This window comes from Poecilia reticulata, linkage group LG4 (assembly GCF_000633615.1).
Source record: "Poecilia reticulata strain Guanapo linkage group LG4, Guppy_female_1.0+MT, whole genome shotgun sequence".
NCBI lineage: Eukaryota > Metazoa > Chordata > Actinopteri > Cyprinodontiformes > Poeciliidae > Poecilia > Poecilia reticulata.
Genome location: NC_024334.1, coordinates 16,325,625 through 16,344,871, shown reverse-complemented (window position 1 = coordinate 16,344,871; position 19,247 = coordinate 16,325,625). Strand labels below are relative to the sequence as shown.

Sequence of the window (19,247 nt, the reverse complement as noted above, 5' to 3'; positions counted from 1 at the left end):
GTAAAATTCTAGCAATAGTTGCAATAAATATAATACAGAGTAAAAATTGCCAAATGAACTATAGTGATCACTCTCAATGTTTTCTTCTAATTTAACTACATAGTGCCAAAATAAAACACATGTCATGATTTGTAGATTTCTTCAAGCTTTACAAATTTAACAGGTACATATTAAAGTAAGTCATTACAAACAAACAGCATGTTAGAAACATATCCATCCCATCATTACTCCATTCTAATTTTGTTCATCCTTTAAGCATGAAATCTCCTTAGAGCCTTCCCCTGCCCCACTGGCCTTATGGCTAATAGACTAACCGGAGCAAAGGATTAAAGCAGGAAACTCTCTGCTAGCGCTACCACTCTGGCAACCAAGGAAAGAGATTAGCAAAAGTCTTTAAAGAACCCTTAAGTCTTTAGGGCTTTTTTCAACCTGGGTGCTGAAAAAAGCCTCTGTTGATTATGAGGTAGAACTGTGCTCCTTTAGAGACTGGCTGTGGGAAAAATGCTGTAAACGGTTTCTGCTAAACTCTAAACCGACAGACATGGGTGAGGAAGACTTGTGTCTGTGCATGAAGAACACAGTCAGGGTTTTCACCAAGCATAAACTGCATAGAAACAATGGGGCATCATTTACCACTTCTTAAACCTTCAACGTGAAACAACATGTGTGGGATTAGAACAGAAAAGTCAGTTTATCTTATGTAAATCATAATTAGATAACAGAATGAGCTCAAAATAGCAACATGAATGCCTCCCATTAAGGCTAAGAATAGGAGGAGAAGCAAGCACCGTCAGGTCTGCTGAGGCTTCACTTTTAAACAACGCTAAGCTACAGTTCTTTAAAGTATTATAGTTGAACCTTTGGGGGAAAAAAATATGTTCACAGAAAGGTGCTAGTTAGCAAAACTATGAAGGTTGGGGAACAAAAAGTCTGCAGTTCACTTTTCAGCAGAGATGCAACCAATGTTCTTGTTCAGGTTAAACTGAGGAATCGACTGAGTAATGGTTTGATTTTACACAGCCAGGCGATGACTACACATCCTGCCCCCAAAAAGGAGGATAGTTTGTAGAAACATTCAATAACCACACACAATGACTTGCAAAGTTAATATACCCTGATTTTTTTAAAAAATGTTATCAACCACCAACTTCAGCCTTTATGCGATACACATACTCAAAGTACTGCTTTGGTAAAAGGTCTTGGGAAGTGAAAGAAAAATTAAGCATACTTTGAAAAACCTATACATCTAAAATCTGAAAAATGGGGCATGCAACCCTTTTTATTCTGAGAGCAGATTAAATGAATTTCCCTTGTACTGCCTTGAGAATATTGTTATTGAGTCTAAATACAAATACAGCTTTTTTTTTTAAGGTCTTGACGGTTTGATAGAGAACATTACTGAGGGAACAGGATTACAAAGAACAAAGAACACAGACAGGTGACAGGAATGCATCAAGAAATGATATTGCCTATGCTTCAAATATCTCACGAACCACTGTTTGGTCAGTCATCTGAAAACATAAAGAGTATCTCACAATTGCAGAACAATCAAGAGTTGCTAGATGTAAGCCTTTGACAAAAGAATGAATAGCAGCTGAGAGTCCAAATAGCAGAAAACAAGGGCTGCTTTTTACCAGGCTAACACTGGAATGCCTTCAAAGTTCCTTGAAGGTTTATGTACTAAATCCAATCTGACTGATCGGCTATTGTGCACAAATTTCAGTTTCTAGATATGCATTTCAGATGTTTGTTTGTGAAACATTCACTGTTCAGTGGGGATGTCTGGAAAATAAATTACGTTATTCATTTTGTCAATTCTGCTTTATTGTCTGGTTTTGTTCTTGTGATGTGCTTGATGATTATGCACTACTCTGTCTTGTTCAGACACATAAAATGAGAACAAAATACGAAGTGTTGTGGTTGTAGCAGAATAAAATGTGCAAAGGTTTAAGGCATATGCATATTTTTACAAGACACTAGACATGATGCTGATCTTTTTTTGGCTGCTAAATTTGAACACGATTTTTAGAATGGAATGCGATACTTTGTAAACAGCTTTAGATGAGAACATATCTGAGAATATTCCAGCTGATGTTGGGAGTTTTTTTTTTTTTTAAATCTTGGCAATAGCTGTTAGTCTCAACAGTCGCTACACTTAAAAGTACGAGACACTTAACGCCGCAATTAACAATAGCTCTTCAACATTATCCCAGTCGGTGAATACTGAATAAAAGCCACACCATTATGGTCAGGGGAAAGATCAAGCTGTCAGGAGCAATGCTTTAAATAGAGATGTAAATTATATTAAAATTATGAGGTGAAGGTAAATCACATTAAGTCTTGCTAGCTGTAAAAAACCAGAGCAACAGGCCAGACACGGCTGCTAACACTAACCCTCTAGAGTAAAGACCAAAACCTGACAATATTATTATTACTTTAAGTGGTTCCAGGGATTTGTGGCTGATTTATTCTGACATATGGGTTGGATTCAAATATTTTAAGAGATGTTGGCAGATAAAAAGGAACAGGGGCTGAAACTTACAGGTGCCTGCGGTGGAACTCCATGATTCTCTCTTGCACTTTGTCTTGATAAGGCAACAGTTTGCTTGCTCTCAGGAACTCCCTGTCTGCAGCGTCATCATGGTCTCCGATCTCCGCTGTCGGTTTACACAAGAGAAAACATCAGATTCTGCCTACATAATTGAAGGAAATGTTAACTCTCTTCGGAACAGAATTATCTAAAGGCCACATGAGATCATTGTCATTTTATAATAACATTTCTGCATCTGTCCATCTCAGTTTTGAAATTCAGTGATCATTACGAGGCAGTTATTGAGTATTGCTCTGTGTTTTCGATGTTAAGGCAGTAGAATTAAACATACACTGAACAATGTGTGAGGCCAGCAGCGCTCCAGTATTTTCTGTACAGATCAACCTGCCCTCCATCAGATCTCTCTTCATCTGCAGGGAGAATAAATACCTGTGGGAGGAAACGAGAGGCCAAAATTACTCAACACTCGTGGATTTAGATTTGAAATATTTTTTAACTCAACCGAGAAGATGCAAAGAAATGAGACGCACATCTCTTAAAGGATAAGAAGAACATAAGGAAATATAAATACATTTTAGAAATAATCGCTTTCATTATTTCTAAAATAATGAACATTTTACTTTTCATTTTTAAAAACGGCACCTTTCTCAATAATCAATGAAAACTCTTCATTATGACACAGCAAATCAAACTCTTCCTCCAATTGCTGATCAGCTTTTTGCACGTTTTCTCTGATTCTTTTGTGATGTTTTTAAGGTTAAGATTTTCTATCAGATTCAAGTCAGGCCTCCGACTGGGCCGCTCCACAATAACACCATCATTTCCTGACAGAATAAACCTGTCAGTAAAGCTAAATTAAAATACTTCAAACCTAAGTGATGTAACTATTTGGCAGCACAGGCGTAATAAAAATGTAATTTATTTTTCTAATGATTACCGAGAGATTTTTGAAAAGAAAACCAAAACCCTCAAACATTGTGAAACGTCTTCCATGAAGACAGGAGCCAAAACAAAAACCCAGATAAAATTTCACTTCACTGACCTGGTGTACTCTTCCTGCAGTTGACCCGGGTCAGGGGGAAAGAACTTCACAGAAAGTCGGAACAGCGTATTCGCTGGTACTGGAAAGCAATAACAGAAATATTGAAATTCCTCTCTCTATCAAGTGGATTTACAGCCAGTTTGATCCTACTTACTTCTGACTTGTCTTGCAATGGGCTTTGTTGGTTCAAGCCATACCTAGAGGGAGACAAAGTTTTAGCTTTTCAGCATTTCAGGTTCCAAGTTTGACCAATTGTTACAACAAAACACAATGCAGGTCTTCTAGTATAAAGTGACAGCTCTATAAGCAACTGTCTACTTTTCTTGGAACACAATTTACAATTCTAAGTAAAAGAAAAATCCCTCATCTCTGCCTCATTGTAGCTCAGCTCCTCTGTTAAAACTGTGGCTGATTGATGAAGGAATGTGCAACAAGAAACCAGCATTGAGTAACATTTCTACCCAGAACCAACTGTTGTAATCCGTTTATGTACACAATTCTGCATCTGTCATTGATCTAAATATATTGGCGCACATCTTCAGGCAGTAAATCAGTCAGCTCATGCAGACTTTAACTGTGAAAGTCTTTGAGCACAGTTTTAAAAGAAGCTACACACACTTCACTGAGATGTACAGCCAGTGAATCCATTACAGACAAGCAGTATTGTTTCAGAATGTGAGTTATGGTTTGGATCGTGGCCCCCATGTTGGTTTATAAAAACTCCAAGGTGGTATTACATTCCAGTCATGTTTCTGGAAAGATAAAAACAGCAGAAATTCTGACGGGCGAGTCGAGCCAGACAAGTTATGCCTCATTTCTACTGAGTGGTAAGGCATGTGTACAAACTCTAGTTTATGGTCCGGTGTATTCAGAAGAGCATTCCCACCGCCAGTGGGGCTTTCACTGAGCAGGTGGGGTTAAACCCAAACACCTCACACTGCGTCAACTGTACATGCCGTTGTCCTACAGACCTACATCTGAAGCGTGACCAGAAATGGTGCAACGTGTTGATTGTTTGGGCCAAACCACAGCAATCCATGCCGTAATGCTCAGTGGAAACAAAGCATTAAAGAGACTTCTATATCGTCTCCAGTGCCACCTTACTGATTGTACTAATCCAGAGCAACAAAGTAACCATAAAATGACATCAAAGTGCACAGGGATTCCCCTCCACTCGCATTTATGTTATCATTATGTTAAGAACTTTGACCTGTCACCAATAATGAGTATGCAGTGTAGGCACACAGTACATTGTGAGTAGTGAAACCCCTGAACTTTAAACTTAATGGGAAACTTAATTGCTTAATGGGAACACGGCAATTTAAAAAAAACAAAACAAAAAACACACTTTTATTTTTTAATTAAATGTTTTTCCATAAGAATGAGGTGGTTTTTTGGCAATATCAAAATTAGCAATGGAAACATGTTTTCACATCGCACAAGTCACTGCGATCAACAACTGGATGTCACGACTGGCAGAAGAGACGAAGATGACAGGAAGTGGTAGGATGATGCGTTATATTTTTTAATGTCTTATCGCATCAACAAACTCATTCACATGTGATTTTAACTGCGCTTCTTATTGTGAAAACACCAAAACATTTTGAGCACATTTGTAAACCAAATGGCTACTGACAATTTTATATATTTAGAAACTGATTTTTGCATATTAGCTCCAGTTCAAACACATTGGTTGGAAGCATTTCTGAATATCTATTTAAAATAGTCTGAGTCTCAGTTGGATTTAAGTCTCAACTTTCAGTGCGCTAATCTAACATTCTGCATCCATTTACCATGAAAGACCTCAATAAAATATATTTATGTTTGCAATTGTAACGTGACAATATTAAAAGGTGTATGAACAGTTTTACAAAGCACTGTAAAATCTGCGTGCTTCAAACCAGAAGTGAAAGATATTATTGCGGAATACATACCCAATTCATCTGCATGTTCTGAAACTCGACGCCAAAGTAATCACTTTCGATGAGGTTACCCCTGTGGAAAACCTCAGAGAGGAGGTTCTGTCCAGGAAGTTTTGGCTGAAAGAGAAGAAAGAAAACAGACTGAGGCATTCCTTTCATCTACATGCCAACGAAGTTTTCTGATACCCTCCTGTGAAGCATCTTCAACCAGCACTAAAAGCAATATATAGAACATTGGTTTCAGTCAAAAATATATATACATTTAGACGGGACACAACCGATCCCCAGAGATCCTTTGAGAAAGGCCAATGTAGCTGTAGCTGAGCGTTGGGTAAGTTCTGTCTTTGGAGAAGAAAATACTTGCCATCTGCAAACAATTCTCTTCATTGTGTTTTATGAGTTTGTATGCTCCATCTGTTGAGTCAAATAGCCTCCTTGATGTTGACAATAAGCTGGTGAAATTATTTTATGTTATTAAAAAAAAAAAAAGGTGTTCTGTGTTGCACTGCAGCCTCGCTCTGAGCTGAGAGGAGAACAAATCTCAGGGAGAAAATCTGCAGAGGTTTACCTTCTCAGTGCTCTGGGGTTTGTTTTCACTAAACGAAGAACTAATTACTATGTACCAAGAGCATACTGCAGTTGAGGTTTGGAAACCTAGGCTGTGACTTTTTGAGAAAATTACAGCCTAAAACATCTGGTAGTAATGTAAAATAGTATTTTTAAAAGTCTTATAAAAAGAACTGCACTGCATCGGCTAAACTAAGGTATTACAGCTCAGCGGCCGCCAAAAGCTCAACTGTAGAGACGTTTTTTCATTACTTTGATACAGTCACATGTTCTGCATTCAGACAACCTATAAATCGCAGGTGAAATCTACAAAAGCACCATCAGCAAGTGTGGAAATCTGCTGTAAAAGGCTTCAAGTGCCTACACTTAAGAATCTGATTACCACTGAACGAAAGTGGGGAACAAAAGCATATGTGTTGGAATACTTTGGTCTGCCTTTGAGGAGAAGCCAAACACACATTCTAGACAACGTCAGTAAGTATGCTGAATGAAAACAGTGGGCAAATGTGAGAAATTCAGGTAAAATGTGTCACTTTGGCTGCCTTCCAGCATAACAAACACTGAGCTCTCAGCAGATGGAACTCTTTATTAGTGAGTTTATCAAAACCAAATTCTTCACTGACATTAGATCTAACTAACATGGATCTCTTTCCAGTCTCCATTTAATGATGTTAATGGTGTTTAATTGATTCTACAATAATCTGGTAGAATGAGGTTGAAAACATTTGAAAAGCTTCAGTTTAGTACAGTAACTGCTACAGCATCCACACATGTACTTTTAAATACAAAATGTAAACACAAGAGTCAAATCAGAGAGATGGGGTCGATTAGAAGTGAAGTGTTCATTAAAGTAACATTCATAACAAAGTTCATCATAGTTGGCTTTGTTTTCAGATGTCTTTTCTGTGAAAAACTCAAAGGTGCGGTACACAACTTTTATTAAAGAATATGTTTTTACAAATCTGTTGAAACCATCATTATGTAGTGACAATATGGTATGAGACAGATAATCTGAAAAAATAAAAATAAAAATAAAAAAGAGCTCCTCTACCTTCTCCCAGTGCCAACTAGAAACAACCAATTAGAGCCAGCCAGGATGAGAGCTTAGTGCTGTCAATCATCCCTCTATGCGGCACTGCTCATCCGACTCTTCTTCTTCTTTCTTTGTTACACTACAACTAGAATAGCCTGTTGTGAATGCTCAAGCTAGTTAGCATAGCTACTGATGATCGACAGTTGATTGACAGCGCCAAGACCCACTGGCTCTGATTGGTTGTTTTTGCTAAAGAGCGGTGCATTTCTCCAGAGAGTAATAGTTGCTCAGGGAGGAGGTGAAGTAGATCTTTTTTTTTTTTTTTTTACAGATTATTGGTCTAATAACATACTGTCCCAACATTGTGACAGTTTTAACAAATATGTAACCAAATATTTTTGCCATAAAAGTTACATACTGCACCTTTATCCCTGAGAAGGAGTGTTTAAATTAAAACCTCAAAAATCTAGTAGGAGAACAACATATGAGATGACATTTTCACAGAACTTAAGTGGTTATGTGGTTCCAGAATTAAACAAACAGCATGATAACTAGAGACGTGAATCTGCTGATTTTCAGCTTCGTTGGCCCTGACCGGTGACCGATTGGTCAGAAACTCAAAGAACAACCTTTTTCTGATCGAGTGATGCCACCATGCTACCAGGTTCCACTAACAACACTGTTCTATATGGACGCTGTTATTGAGGGAAGTTTTTTAAAGTGAGGTGCTTAAAAATTAAGTCAGAGGAGGTACGCTGATGATGGGGGCATGATAAGAGAAAATTGTATTTTCGTTGCATGCTGAGACATGTTGAGAAACCAGATTATTCAGCTGATAACAGGTTGTCGTCTGATAAACATCTTTTAACTACATAACTGAATTTAGATGCTTGGAAATGACCTTTAACTTCTTCTCCTTAGAACAATGTGAAAGAAATGATGGCTCTTCTACATCAATCCTGATGTTTTTTACATCCTTCACCTCACAGTAACACTTGAATGTTTTAGCAAACTTTCCACGCTGCCTTTATTGGGATATACAGTTTTAGTAATCGTCAGTTATTCAATGTATTTGGTCATCAGTACCTGCTACTAACTTAACTCTAATCAAAATGTTAAAAGTCAATTAGGTTTCTTTCACATTGCTTCTTTTTTTATTTTTCCTTTTCAGATGTTACATTTATTGTATTGGAAGATCCAATGACTTTGGTTTAAGATGTGCAACCTTAATTTGAATTTAAACTTAACCTTAATTTACCAAGCCAGCAAAAGGACATCACAAATTGAAATGCTATATTTGTGTAACATTCTACTGTAAACACAAGCAGAGGACAGCTTCACATTCCATCAAACATCAACATTTAAGATATCCTGAGGAATGCACACATGATGGCATCTCGATAGTGAGATCCTGATAAGTCGTCAGCAGTCTGAAATTTGCTGGTCGGCTGCATATTTTCAGAGAACAAACAAGAGGATCCACATTGGTTATTTTCACCTTGACCTTTTATACAAAAAACAAAACAAAGGACTGTAGCAATGAGCCAAATTCTAGTGTAAGTCTACTTAATGTCTTACTTAATGTCTTTCTAAGTTTCATTCTAATAAAACCCTTTGGATCCGTTTCAGAATTTCTCAACTTATTTATCCTAAGTCAGCAAAAAATTTTTAATAATTCAGTTTATTCCACTTTAATCCAATCTTGGTATCAACAGTATATTGTGGCACAGACTAAAGATAGCGAGCAGCTCCAGGCAAGCAGCAGAAAAAAGATCACTCCACACAAGAAAAAGTGAAAATGTGCATTTAAAAAAGGTCCTATTGTGATAAAACAAGCCTACAAAGACATGACATGCTAAGAAAACTAGACATACCAGGTGATGAGTCAACAGTATTCTGGAATGAGCGGCAAAGCTCCAAAGCAGCAGAGCACAAAGGCACTTTAAGCCAAAGAAACAACTATTGTAATCTTTCAGGAAAACGGCTGCATTAGTCATAAAACAAAAAATAAAGATTTTTCATAGAGAAAGAAATTTACAAGTACATGGAAAATAAATTGCCACAAGCAGCGCTCAGTTATATTCCCCAATGCAAACACAGCTGTAGTACAGGGCTGGTTGGAGAAACACCAATGAACAACATCTTTTTAAAACAGTTTAATCTCACTGGCAATATTTCAGAGTTACACAATATCTTCACTATAGTCACCAACCAACGAAATACCTCAATGAACACCAACCAAAGGTATGAAAAATAATGTCAAGCAGGGTTTTTTCCCCAGTGTATTGTAATTCTGGTGGGCCACCAGGTTTTACTTGACCCCGCCACCAGTCTAAATGTAACTTGTTTATGACAGCAAATACTGATTAAACTAGGTTTATAGCTGAAGCATTGAACTGAGCACAAAGTTCGCACCAGCTACGCTGTCCATACACCAGCTTGTTGGCATCACGCTACTTTTCTCAAATCATGATGTATACTCATGCACGCCTAAATTTTTGTAACGTAACATTTTTCCAACACAAAAACACAGTGGACTGCCTTGGTGTCCCCATCATCAAACGTAGCATGATCCGGCAGAGTAAGGGGAAACTCTGCCAGATACTTCTAAGATTATATTTAAAAAGAAAAAATTGTACGAACAAGCCTATTCTTAAAATAGGCTTCACATGTCTCTATAGTAAATACTGTTCCCTCCACACCTTCTGCGTTTCCCTGAGCTTGATCCCAAACTAAAAGTGAGTCTCTTCTTGCTCCAACATCCTCCACACTAAGGAGTTTTGTTGCAGCTGTAACCTGTAAACTCCATGCTGACAAAAATGTAAATTAAGAAACAAAGCGCGGAGACTTTAAGTGTATTTTTTTTTTTCATTTTTAAACTAACTATATTGTAGATAATCCTTCTTCATCTCTCTGCTGCAAATCAAACTTCGCTTAAATCTGCTGGGATTTTCTGCTGCTGCCACAAGTGAGTCAGAAAATTGGTGGGTTGCTTTTGAAAAGTTCAAACAGCATCTGAAGCTGAGACACATCGGCGGTATAAGAGTTAGCTCATGTGTTGTTCACACCCAGCTTGTGGTACATGCACCACAGCCTCATCGTGTCAACGGGTCACCTAATCAAGATCCGAAAGCAGAAGGGATTATGGCAAGCAGATGTTTCTCTGAGAGACAAATCTTTCTCTGGGTGTGTTAGTGGTGCGGCGTGCCATTTGGTGCTGTTGGGGGAAATACAAGTAGGAGTTTGAACATCAGCAATCTGCAGGGGGGAGGACTGAGTTCCTCATGCATGGAAAAAATAAACAGAAAGAAAAAGAAAGGAAACAGGTGAACAGCAGATCTTGCCTAACCCAGTTCAAATCCAGGTCTTGGGTGTGCCTTGTGCGACAGGTTAAGCACGGTTTCATCCCAGATTCTCCCACTGGCAGCAGGGGTGTGTTGAGGCTTGCATTTAGCACAGTGGGACACACAATGTTTTCAGCTTAGCTCTACCACCGCTCTCTCTCCGTCTCTCTCGATATACACTTTTAAAGCTCTGCACACCAGTGGCCACAAGTATGTGAAGTGAATTTCAAGGGCGTTTAGCTGCTTTTCTCAACCAAAGTCAAGCTTCATTCTAAAGAGTCACCACTGGGGGTTCTTTTCAAAGAGAGCTGGCTACAGAACACACCTGAGGGCAGCTGCCTTCAGGCTGCATTTGTTGGCAGATAAACAGTATTTGCTGATGATCAGGATCAGGTTGTTTGCAGGTGACCTTCGACTCATGTTTCCAACTCAAGCCATTTCAATATTCTTAAGCCTGCCACTGTAAAACATTGTTACACATCAGGGTCATTGTGAAATTCTGGATGGGGTGGGGACTGAATTGTCATTTGTGGAGAGTGTGTGTGTGTGTGTTGCCTTGCAACTTTCTAAAGACAAATTTTAGCCAGATTCCATACTTCAGTGTTATGCGACATCATTCACCTATTGGGGGGTTGATGTGGAGCCTGTCATCTTTTTTTAGCTACTTTAACTAGCCTCTGAGTTCAGTTGGTGAGTAGGTGTGAAGTAGAGAATTGATACTACCTGCCCTCCTTTGTACTCAACAGAGGTGCTGGTTGAATAACGCTGGTTTAATTTATGTTAGCACATATTTTGCATAATGTTTGATCTCATAATGTACAGTGCAGGTTTGTGTAGTAGCCATTTTAAATGTTTGCAAAACTGTCTATATTCCGCTAATGTGAAAAATTTATTTTGCAACTGCAGTGTTTCCATTAAAAAAGCACAATTAAAATTACATATCAATACGTTTGTTCACACAATAAGTCATTAAAAACATGCCGCACCATCATCCTCCTGCCACTTCCTGTTGAATTCTTCTTCATGGTTTGTGCTGGTTGTTGATTATGTGACTTGTGGGATGCAAAACGTGTTTCCATTGCAGTTTTGCAAAATAAGACAATTAAAAAAATTCTACCTGATGGTAGAAAGAAAGCTTTTGATCAAAAAGCAAAAGTTTTTGGCGTGTTTTGATTAAGTGAATTTATTTTTGAAATATCAAGTTGCACAATAACATTGTCAATGGAAATGACAATATTATTATGCAAACTGACAATAACAAATGCCGATTGTGCATTTCTAAACACAATCAGCAATATTTAAAAAATCAACTCAACTCAATCAGAAGCCTGAAAAAACAGTTCACATGTCTCTGAAGTAAATACTGCTCCCTCCACACCTTCTGTGTTTCCCCGAGCTTGATCCCAAACTAAAAGAGTCTTCTTGCTCCCCCACTCTCCACACTAAAGAGTTTTGTTGCAGCTGTAACCTGTAAACTCAAAGGTATCAGTCGCATACTGATTGGAATAAGATTTGACTTTGTGGCTGAACAGTTTCGTGGGTTAGGGTTGGTCAAGGTGAGAAATAACCAGATTTGTGCAACAGACTCAAATTATTGTTATTATTACTTCATGCAGATTCTGTTAATATCTTTCATGTAAAAATTCAAACAGCCCAAGGTTCACCTTTCCAGAACCTCATCAAATAATGCAGAACAGAAAAGCTCAAAAAGAAAGCAAGCTTGAATGAAAGAGAGCTCGAGAACAAGAAGGGAAGAAACCACAAAAGAAAGAAAAAGAAAGCTCAAAAGAAATAAAGAAGGAACGAAAAAGAAAGCTCAAAGGTAAGGAAAGAATGATGACACAATAATGGACTGAAGGAAGACACAAGGAAGGAAGAAAAGAAGAAAATGGAAAAAAGGAATAACACAAGGACAAGAGACAACAAAGCAAAAAATAGAAGGAAATTGCAAGGAAGTGTACAAGTAGGGAATGAATAAGGGAAGGATACAAGTAGGGAGAAAAAGAAGGAAGGATACAAAATTTGTTTTAGTCAGTGGGAATAGTGACATCAAATTCTACACTCGTCCATACCAGCAAGGAACACCTTATGATAAAACTCTAAAAAGATGACCCTCCATGTGTTGTTCTTCACACTGTGGATTTTATGACCACTTTCTGGAAAGAACACAGAAAAAAATTGCAAAAAAAAATATCAACCAGCAGTAACACAATGCACTTGAATCACACAAATATCATCGTGTTGCTCTGACAGACGAAACCAAATGTGAAGTCGACATCAACAAAGAGGCTGAAATTCCTGGGACAAACTTTCAGCAAGGCTGCACTGCTGTGAGAGCCCCATCCCCCACGTTCTCTGCTCAAACTTTGTCCTGGCGGTGAGTGCTCTTTCTGAACATGAGACACTGCCCCTCACTTCTGCTCCCCTTTCTTCCTACCTACTTTGTTGTCAGCCTTTTTGCCGTTTACGTACTTGTTTGCCAACACTAAAGCAATGCCGATTCCCTCCCCTCCGCTGTGGATTTTCACACTGCTAGGTTTTACAACCCACACCCCCCTGGCTATTTTTTTTTCTTTTTTTTTTGCAAGTTTTTGAGCTAGAAGTTTAGGCCAGAGAAGGGGTTGGCTGTGCTGGATAAAAGGAGCCTGTGTTTCCTTGCCCTGATGGGCCTTCCTCCACTGTCCAGAAACCACAAGGCTGAGCTTTCTCCTGCGCTGGCCGTGGGAGGAGCCTGAGAACAGGAGCTATGCAAGCAAATGTCTGCTGACGATGCCAGGTAACTGTAGTAAAGGTTAACAGATCACAGAGCAATGCTCTCAATCTGATTTGGTCTACTTTGTGTGCCATTGTCACAAATATTCTGTCATACAACATATGTCTATCAAAAACAATAAAAAAAAACAAAAACAAAGGAAAGAACATGGGAACATAGGTTTGCTTTCTATGAGTTATTGAGCAAAATTCAGCAGACTTACAATAGCTGTACATTAATGCACAGTCAAGGGCACTATGGCAGCTTGAGCAATGAAACTTCTTAAATTAGTGAATTTGCCAATGTTAATATTATGGTCATTTAGTGAAGCATTGTATAAAAGGTACAAAACTCCTAACTGTGCCAGTCCAACATTCCTCAAAAAGTATTCATGTCTCCATGATGATGGTGGAAGAGGAATACTGATGTTGCATTCTGACCACATTTACATATCAAACACAGCAATAAACTTGTGACCAATCACACCACACTTCGCACAGAGCTTTGTCGGAATAGTCCGACCGGCGCCTGGTGTTCGCCAGGTGGACGGCTGAGTCTATGTCAATGAGAACCGATATCGGCACTTCGCATAAAGAATGTTGGGTTCTTTAAGGTAGCAGGGAAGGGTCTTGTCTTCAACTTGTCAGTCACACACTTGAATTGGTTTTATTGGCTTTAAGTATCACATAATTGTGAATGGACAAAAAAAATGGTTGCACTCTATTTAATTCATCAAAGTAAAGGAGGCTGAATGAGAATGGGTTTCAGGTCTGTAATTGTAAAACACTTTGAAGCCCACTCCACAATTTTGTCCTGGTTTGCGTTGGTCTGTCACATAAATTCCCAAAACAATGCATTGGGTTCATGGTTGCAGCATGATGAAACATAAGCAAGTTTGAATAATTTGGCAAGCAGCTGCATCCTCTTCTACTAAATAAAAGCAATGCTATGCAGTCTTTCAGTAGAGAGATAACTACTACTCTCCCACCAACCCACGGCTCCTCAATGAATGAACAGACATATGAGGCAGCGTGGATGAACAACAGAGCCTCTCAGAGAGCCATCTTGTTCTTGCCAAACTGCAGTCTGCTTGACAACAAGACTGCCGTCATTCCCCCTTTTGCAGCTATGTATTTCTGTCTGCTCCATGTGCAGAGTTCTCATCAGGACAAATTCAAAAACAGTTTCAGCACAAAAACAGTAAGGGTTGAAACGAATAATTGCGACCAATCGATTATTGAAATAATCATCAACTAATTCAGCTGATCAATCATTAACTAAAGTATGCAGATTCAAAAAAGTGAATTACTGAAAAAACACCACACTCAAAGCAATACCTCTAAATTGTACAAAAATATATACACTTTGTGTGTATTGTAAAAAAAACAACCTGTCTGTAAATATGTTTTACCCAAAACCCCTCAAATGTCATAGTTTTAGCTTCACCTGATTAAAATTCTGTTAAAAAAAAATTCTCTTATCAAGCACCTTTTGTTATTCATTCATTAATAGGTTAATCCAAAAAATAATCAACAGACTAGCTCAACACTGAAGTTAAATCAAGAAGCTTTTCACATATTGATGTTATAAGTATTTTTTCCTCTGTAGATTCATCCTTTGCTACGAACAATTAAGCGTACACTGAAGGAATGTTACATTGTTGCAATAAAATATTTTCTTATTTAACAGAAGAACTGAGTTATTTGTATCTTTCTATGCATTTCTAATGTTGTATAAAAAGACTTGAATGAAAAATCTGCAGAATGTGCCAATTTTTTTTTCCATCCGATTAATAAATAACTAAAGTAATCATTAGTTGCAGCCCTAAAAACAAAACAAAACAAAAAAGTCATTAAAGATTGTTTTCATGTTGACTGAACATCATGCCGAGCCGTTCTCTTATAAATCAAACTTAAATCTGTCACAGTTCATTAGCATCGGACTTGGCAGTAACACATGGCGGATGAGATTATAAAACGTCCGTCTCAGCGGTGCTCCCAAACTGCATCTGCTGGAACGGTTATTGTTGTGGCTACAGGAGGATTTAGGACACCTGGAGAGAGGAAGAAATACTCCATCTAAAAACACAATTAGCAGCCGCCAAACTCAGCATTTGCACTTCCCTGCAAATTAGGCACCGAATTGAATATTTAATCCTTGTGGCTGACTCCACTTTGATAGTATCCTCCTCACGGCAGGAAACGACAGGAAACAAGTGCTGATATAGTGGCTTCCTTATTACTTCCTATTTGTCTACTGAATTACCCCTACTGCAAATTGGAGAGTTACAACAGGAAAGCAAAGGAACGTTGTTTAAGTCTGGGCACACCAATAAATAAAGTTGGTGTACAGGCTAGTCTTAGGTTAAAAAAAAAGAAAAACAGAAAGAAAGGAAAGTGCACCCTACTCCATTTCACCACTAACTTCTAGATGTGAAGCAGAAATTAAAGCCAAGAAACCAAAAAGTGCCCTGGAAAGGGACACAAAGCTGGAAGCAATAAGAGGCCTTAAGAGAAGGGGATTTTAGCACCAAGCCATGTGGCAGCTGTCACCGACCCAAAGCCACACGCAAGCAGGGTAACCAAGACATGCAGCCTGCTGTGGAACAAACAGCAGGCTTATCTCAGAGTAAACAAAACAGGGCGAGGGGATTGCAACGGTGACCCCGGCGGGACAACTGCTGATACTCACGTCTATGACGAAGAACTCCTGGGAGTCGTCCAGTCCCTGCACACGGACCTGGAGGCCCAGCCCGTGGCTTTTGCTCCCGCCGACCATGTTGCCGCTGAGGCTTTGGCCGGGCTCCAGGGTGCTGATACCGGCATTGAACTGGGCTCCCAGCCTTGTGCCGGGGGTCTGTAGAACCCGATACGAACCCTCTATCTCCCCCATGATTCCTCTGGGCCGCTAACTCCTGTAGGTCATAGAAAAAAAAAAGTTATTGCAAATCATGAAAACAAAAAGCAGAATAAAACTTTCTTTTCAAAGGAGACTTCAGATGAAATGCTGAATGTTTGGATTTGGCTCACAGTGAAGACTAGCTATAGTCTTTCACGGTTTGGACACATGAGCCGCATTTATAGGCACTTAACAGAACTATTTCGTTGTTCAGCACCCAGCTTTCAAGGTAAGTAAAAGAGCTGTCTGCCACAGAGTCTACTCCAATAAATGTAATCATGTCAGGTCACTTGGAGTTCCTTTTGTTTTAATCAGCAATCCTAATCTTTTATTTTGGAAGCAGGTAACTCCTCTCTCTGTAGTCTTGGCTGATTTGTACCAGACTTCTAGCGATATATATATATATATATATATATATATATAGGTGTCTCCCAACAAGGAGATGTTGCAAATCTGCTTGGACAGCCAATAATTTCAAGTTATTTTCTATGATCGACTTCACGGAACTTGTTTCAAGAAACTTAGACTGACCAAACTTATTTCCTTTAGTGCATTTAAATTTAAGCAGTTCTTGAAGCAGATCCTATGACATGTACCCGTTTCCTAGCTTGATATTTTCTTTTAGCTGTTAATTTTTCAGTGTTATATTTGTTGCTGCCTCTTGGCCAGGACTCCCTTGAAAAAGAAGTTTTAAATCTCAATGTTTTTTAGTTTTTTTTTAGCCTGGTGAAATAAAAAAAAAAAAATAATAACAATACCGTGTTATATTCTTTTAAGCCCTAGAAGAAAATACCCTATAAGTAATAATATCAACCAGCAGCAGATCACTTATTTTTTCAAGTTATCGATTTATGGTCACCATCTGCCATTATCTATTCTTATTTCATAAAAGTTAACAGGCCCAATCGGTGCTGATTGGTGGAAACAGTTCAAATGGTGATGTTCTCCACCCCAACATAATATTATTAATGAAGACGTTGTGGCTCATCAAATAGACCAAGGCTGGATAAGAAGAAAGGCCATTCAAATGCAGATCAAACCTCTAGTCTACCCACTGATATAATTGGTAAAATAAATGGATATGTCTAACATCGGACTTTCACTTGAGTTTAAACAAATAAAATGTTGCCTAGTTACATGTCATCTTAACATAAAATGCAGTTTCCTTCGTTATTTTCAGATATAATTATGTTTTCAATAAATTATTGAAGCAAGTATCAATGAACGTACTTTTAATATGAGTGTATTTCCGATTTTATTTAACGTAATAACTAATATCGATATTTATTGAACAAATTATTGGGTACTTTTAGCCCTTGCTACCAAAACGAGGATCGGAACCAAAATAAATGGAAAAAGGGTGAACAACACACAATTTACACCATACCTGAGATTTTAGCATGTTTACGACTACTTTTCACTGTAGTTAGCGAAAGTATTTAGCAACAAGGACAAATAAACTGAGCAGTTTACGTAAATAAAAAATCGAAATAGGCAGATATGAAATAACACCGCCTGGCTACTAAATGGGGCTAAGAATTAGCGAAATGACCAGAAGCCAACACACATCTGAGACAGTCAAAGAGACGTGGATGTGGTGCAGGAGGTTAAAACTCTGCAGAAACCACTGCCTGAAAAAGAAAAAGAAACCTCGGCGTGCAGCGTTAAAGACGCTGCGAGTGTGGGTGTTTCTTTTCGATGTTTATTTTGAGTGTTGGACCCAACTAGGTCAGGAAGATACAAATGTTGCTAAATTGTGAAACGGAGGAATTACAACAAATGGCGCAGAAGACGTCAAGAAAATGCACGAGCTCTGTTTTTTTCCCCCTTTTTAATTCGTTTTGAAAGAAGTTTGATACACTTCAATACAAAAACACCGAAAGAATAGGAACGCGAAGTTAAATCCTGAAGTTTACGGTTACGGATACCTATACTAAATAAAAGTCATACGTGATAAAAACAAAGTGTAAACGGCGGTATTGAACTTACCTTATTTTGCTAGAAATGATACAAAACGTTAAAACTTCGTAACACCGAGAAGGACACCGCTCCTGTACATGGTCGGCGTCGCCTAAACCAGTGTGCACTCACACTCCTCTGCCATTGGCTGAAACCGTCGCGTTCGTGCTGTCATTGGCTCAGATGTGGCCGAGGGTTTGTGGGCTGTGGGACGAAGATTTACCTTCCTTCACTTTAAATAGCTTGCATGGATGGAGAAGAGAAGAAATATGTCGGAGGGAAAAGCACATTGTATTTTCTACTAGGGCCTATAATAAACTTTCGAAATGTTTACGGCGGTGACTTGGCTTTCTTACCGGAGCGGTCAACCCTGATAGAAAATAAAATGGTTGTCCTTCTGAGTACTTAGATCGCTGAAATTTCACTCACAAGATAAAATCTCTCACTCCTCAAGTTTGTGTTAGTTTGATATAAATTATTCTGTATATATGTGTATTTATCTATCAGTAATGTTCAATTAGGTTATGTCTCGTTTAACCAAAGTCCAACGTCTTCTAGAAGCTTTCAGGTGAAGAAAGGAAAAAAAGATTTACATCTGAGAGTAAGGCAAAGATGTTTCTCACATTGTAATAGAAGAGCTCCCCCTACTGGCCTTTATAAAACATATAAATGTTTTAGCGTTTATTCCATATGTTAAATTTAATAAATTTGCAGCAATCTAGTGTATGCAAGCAAAGGCCTTTTTTTGTTATTTTAGTCTTCGTATAAATTACATTTCTTTAATTAGATAGCCATACAAACTTTATCTCTAAAGTTAGACTTAAAACTGTTCTTTTACTTTTACAGCACTTCTAGCCTGAGCAGACCTTTGTTTGTGCAGATCAGTCAGAATGAACTCAATATTTGTGACAGCAGACTATTCTCGGTGCAGAAATGTGAAGCACCATTTGATACTCTTAAATCTCTGATGCTTTTCACATAAAAAAAAAATCTTATTTTAACTCCTGAGCGCCAAACAAATATCTTTGTCATGTTTGAATAACATTTTATAAAATATTGTGGTTGAATTTGTGTGCGCGCGCGCGCGCGTGTGTGTGTGTGTGTGTGTGTGTGTGTGTGTATATGTATATGTATTCACAACATATAATTAATGGTCTTAGAATAGCTTACTGATATATA

General features: G+C 38.3%; 1 protein-coding gene across 4 annotated transcripts in view; it reads right to left on the bottom strand.

Moving 5' to 3' along the window:
* The window catches only part of farp2 (FERM, RhoGEF and pleckstrin domain protein 2), a 36,269-nt gene extending 17,996 nt beyond the window's left edge, over positions 1-18,273 (bottom strand). For 2 of the 4 annotated variants that reach the window (XM_008407737.2, XM_008407738.2), the window contains exons 1-7: positions 18,099-18,273; positions 15,903-16,125; positions 5,528-5,632; positions 3,748-3,790; positions 3,594-3,672; positions 2,883-2,980; positions 2,543-2,657 (exon numbers count right to left, since the gene is read on the bottom strand). In XM_008407737.2, the coding sequence (XP_008405959.1) occupies positions 2,543-2,657; positions 2,883-2,980; positions 3,594-3,672; positions 3,748-3,790; positions 5,528-5,632; positions 15,903-16,103 (641 nt within the window). In that variant the 5' untranslated portion in view covers positions 16,104-16,125; positions 18,099-18,273. The remainder of the gene's footprint in view (positions 1-2,542; positions 2,658-2,882; positions 2,981-3,593; positions 3,673-3,747; positions 3,791-5,527; positions 5,633-15,902; positions 16,126-18,098) is intronic. The other 2 variants (XM_008407735.1, XM_008407736.2) reach the window with 1 other exon arrangement.
* Positions 18,274-19,247: the final 974 nt, after the last annotated feature.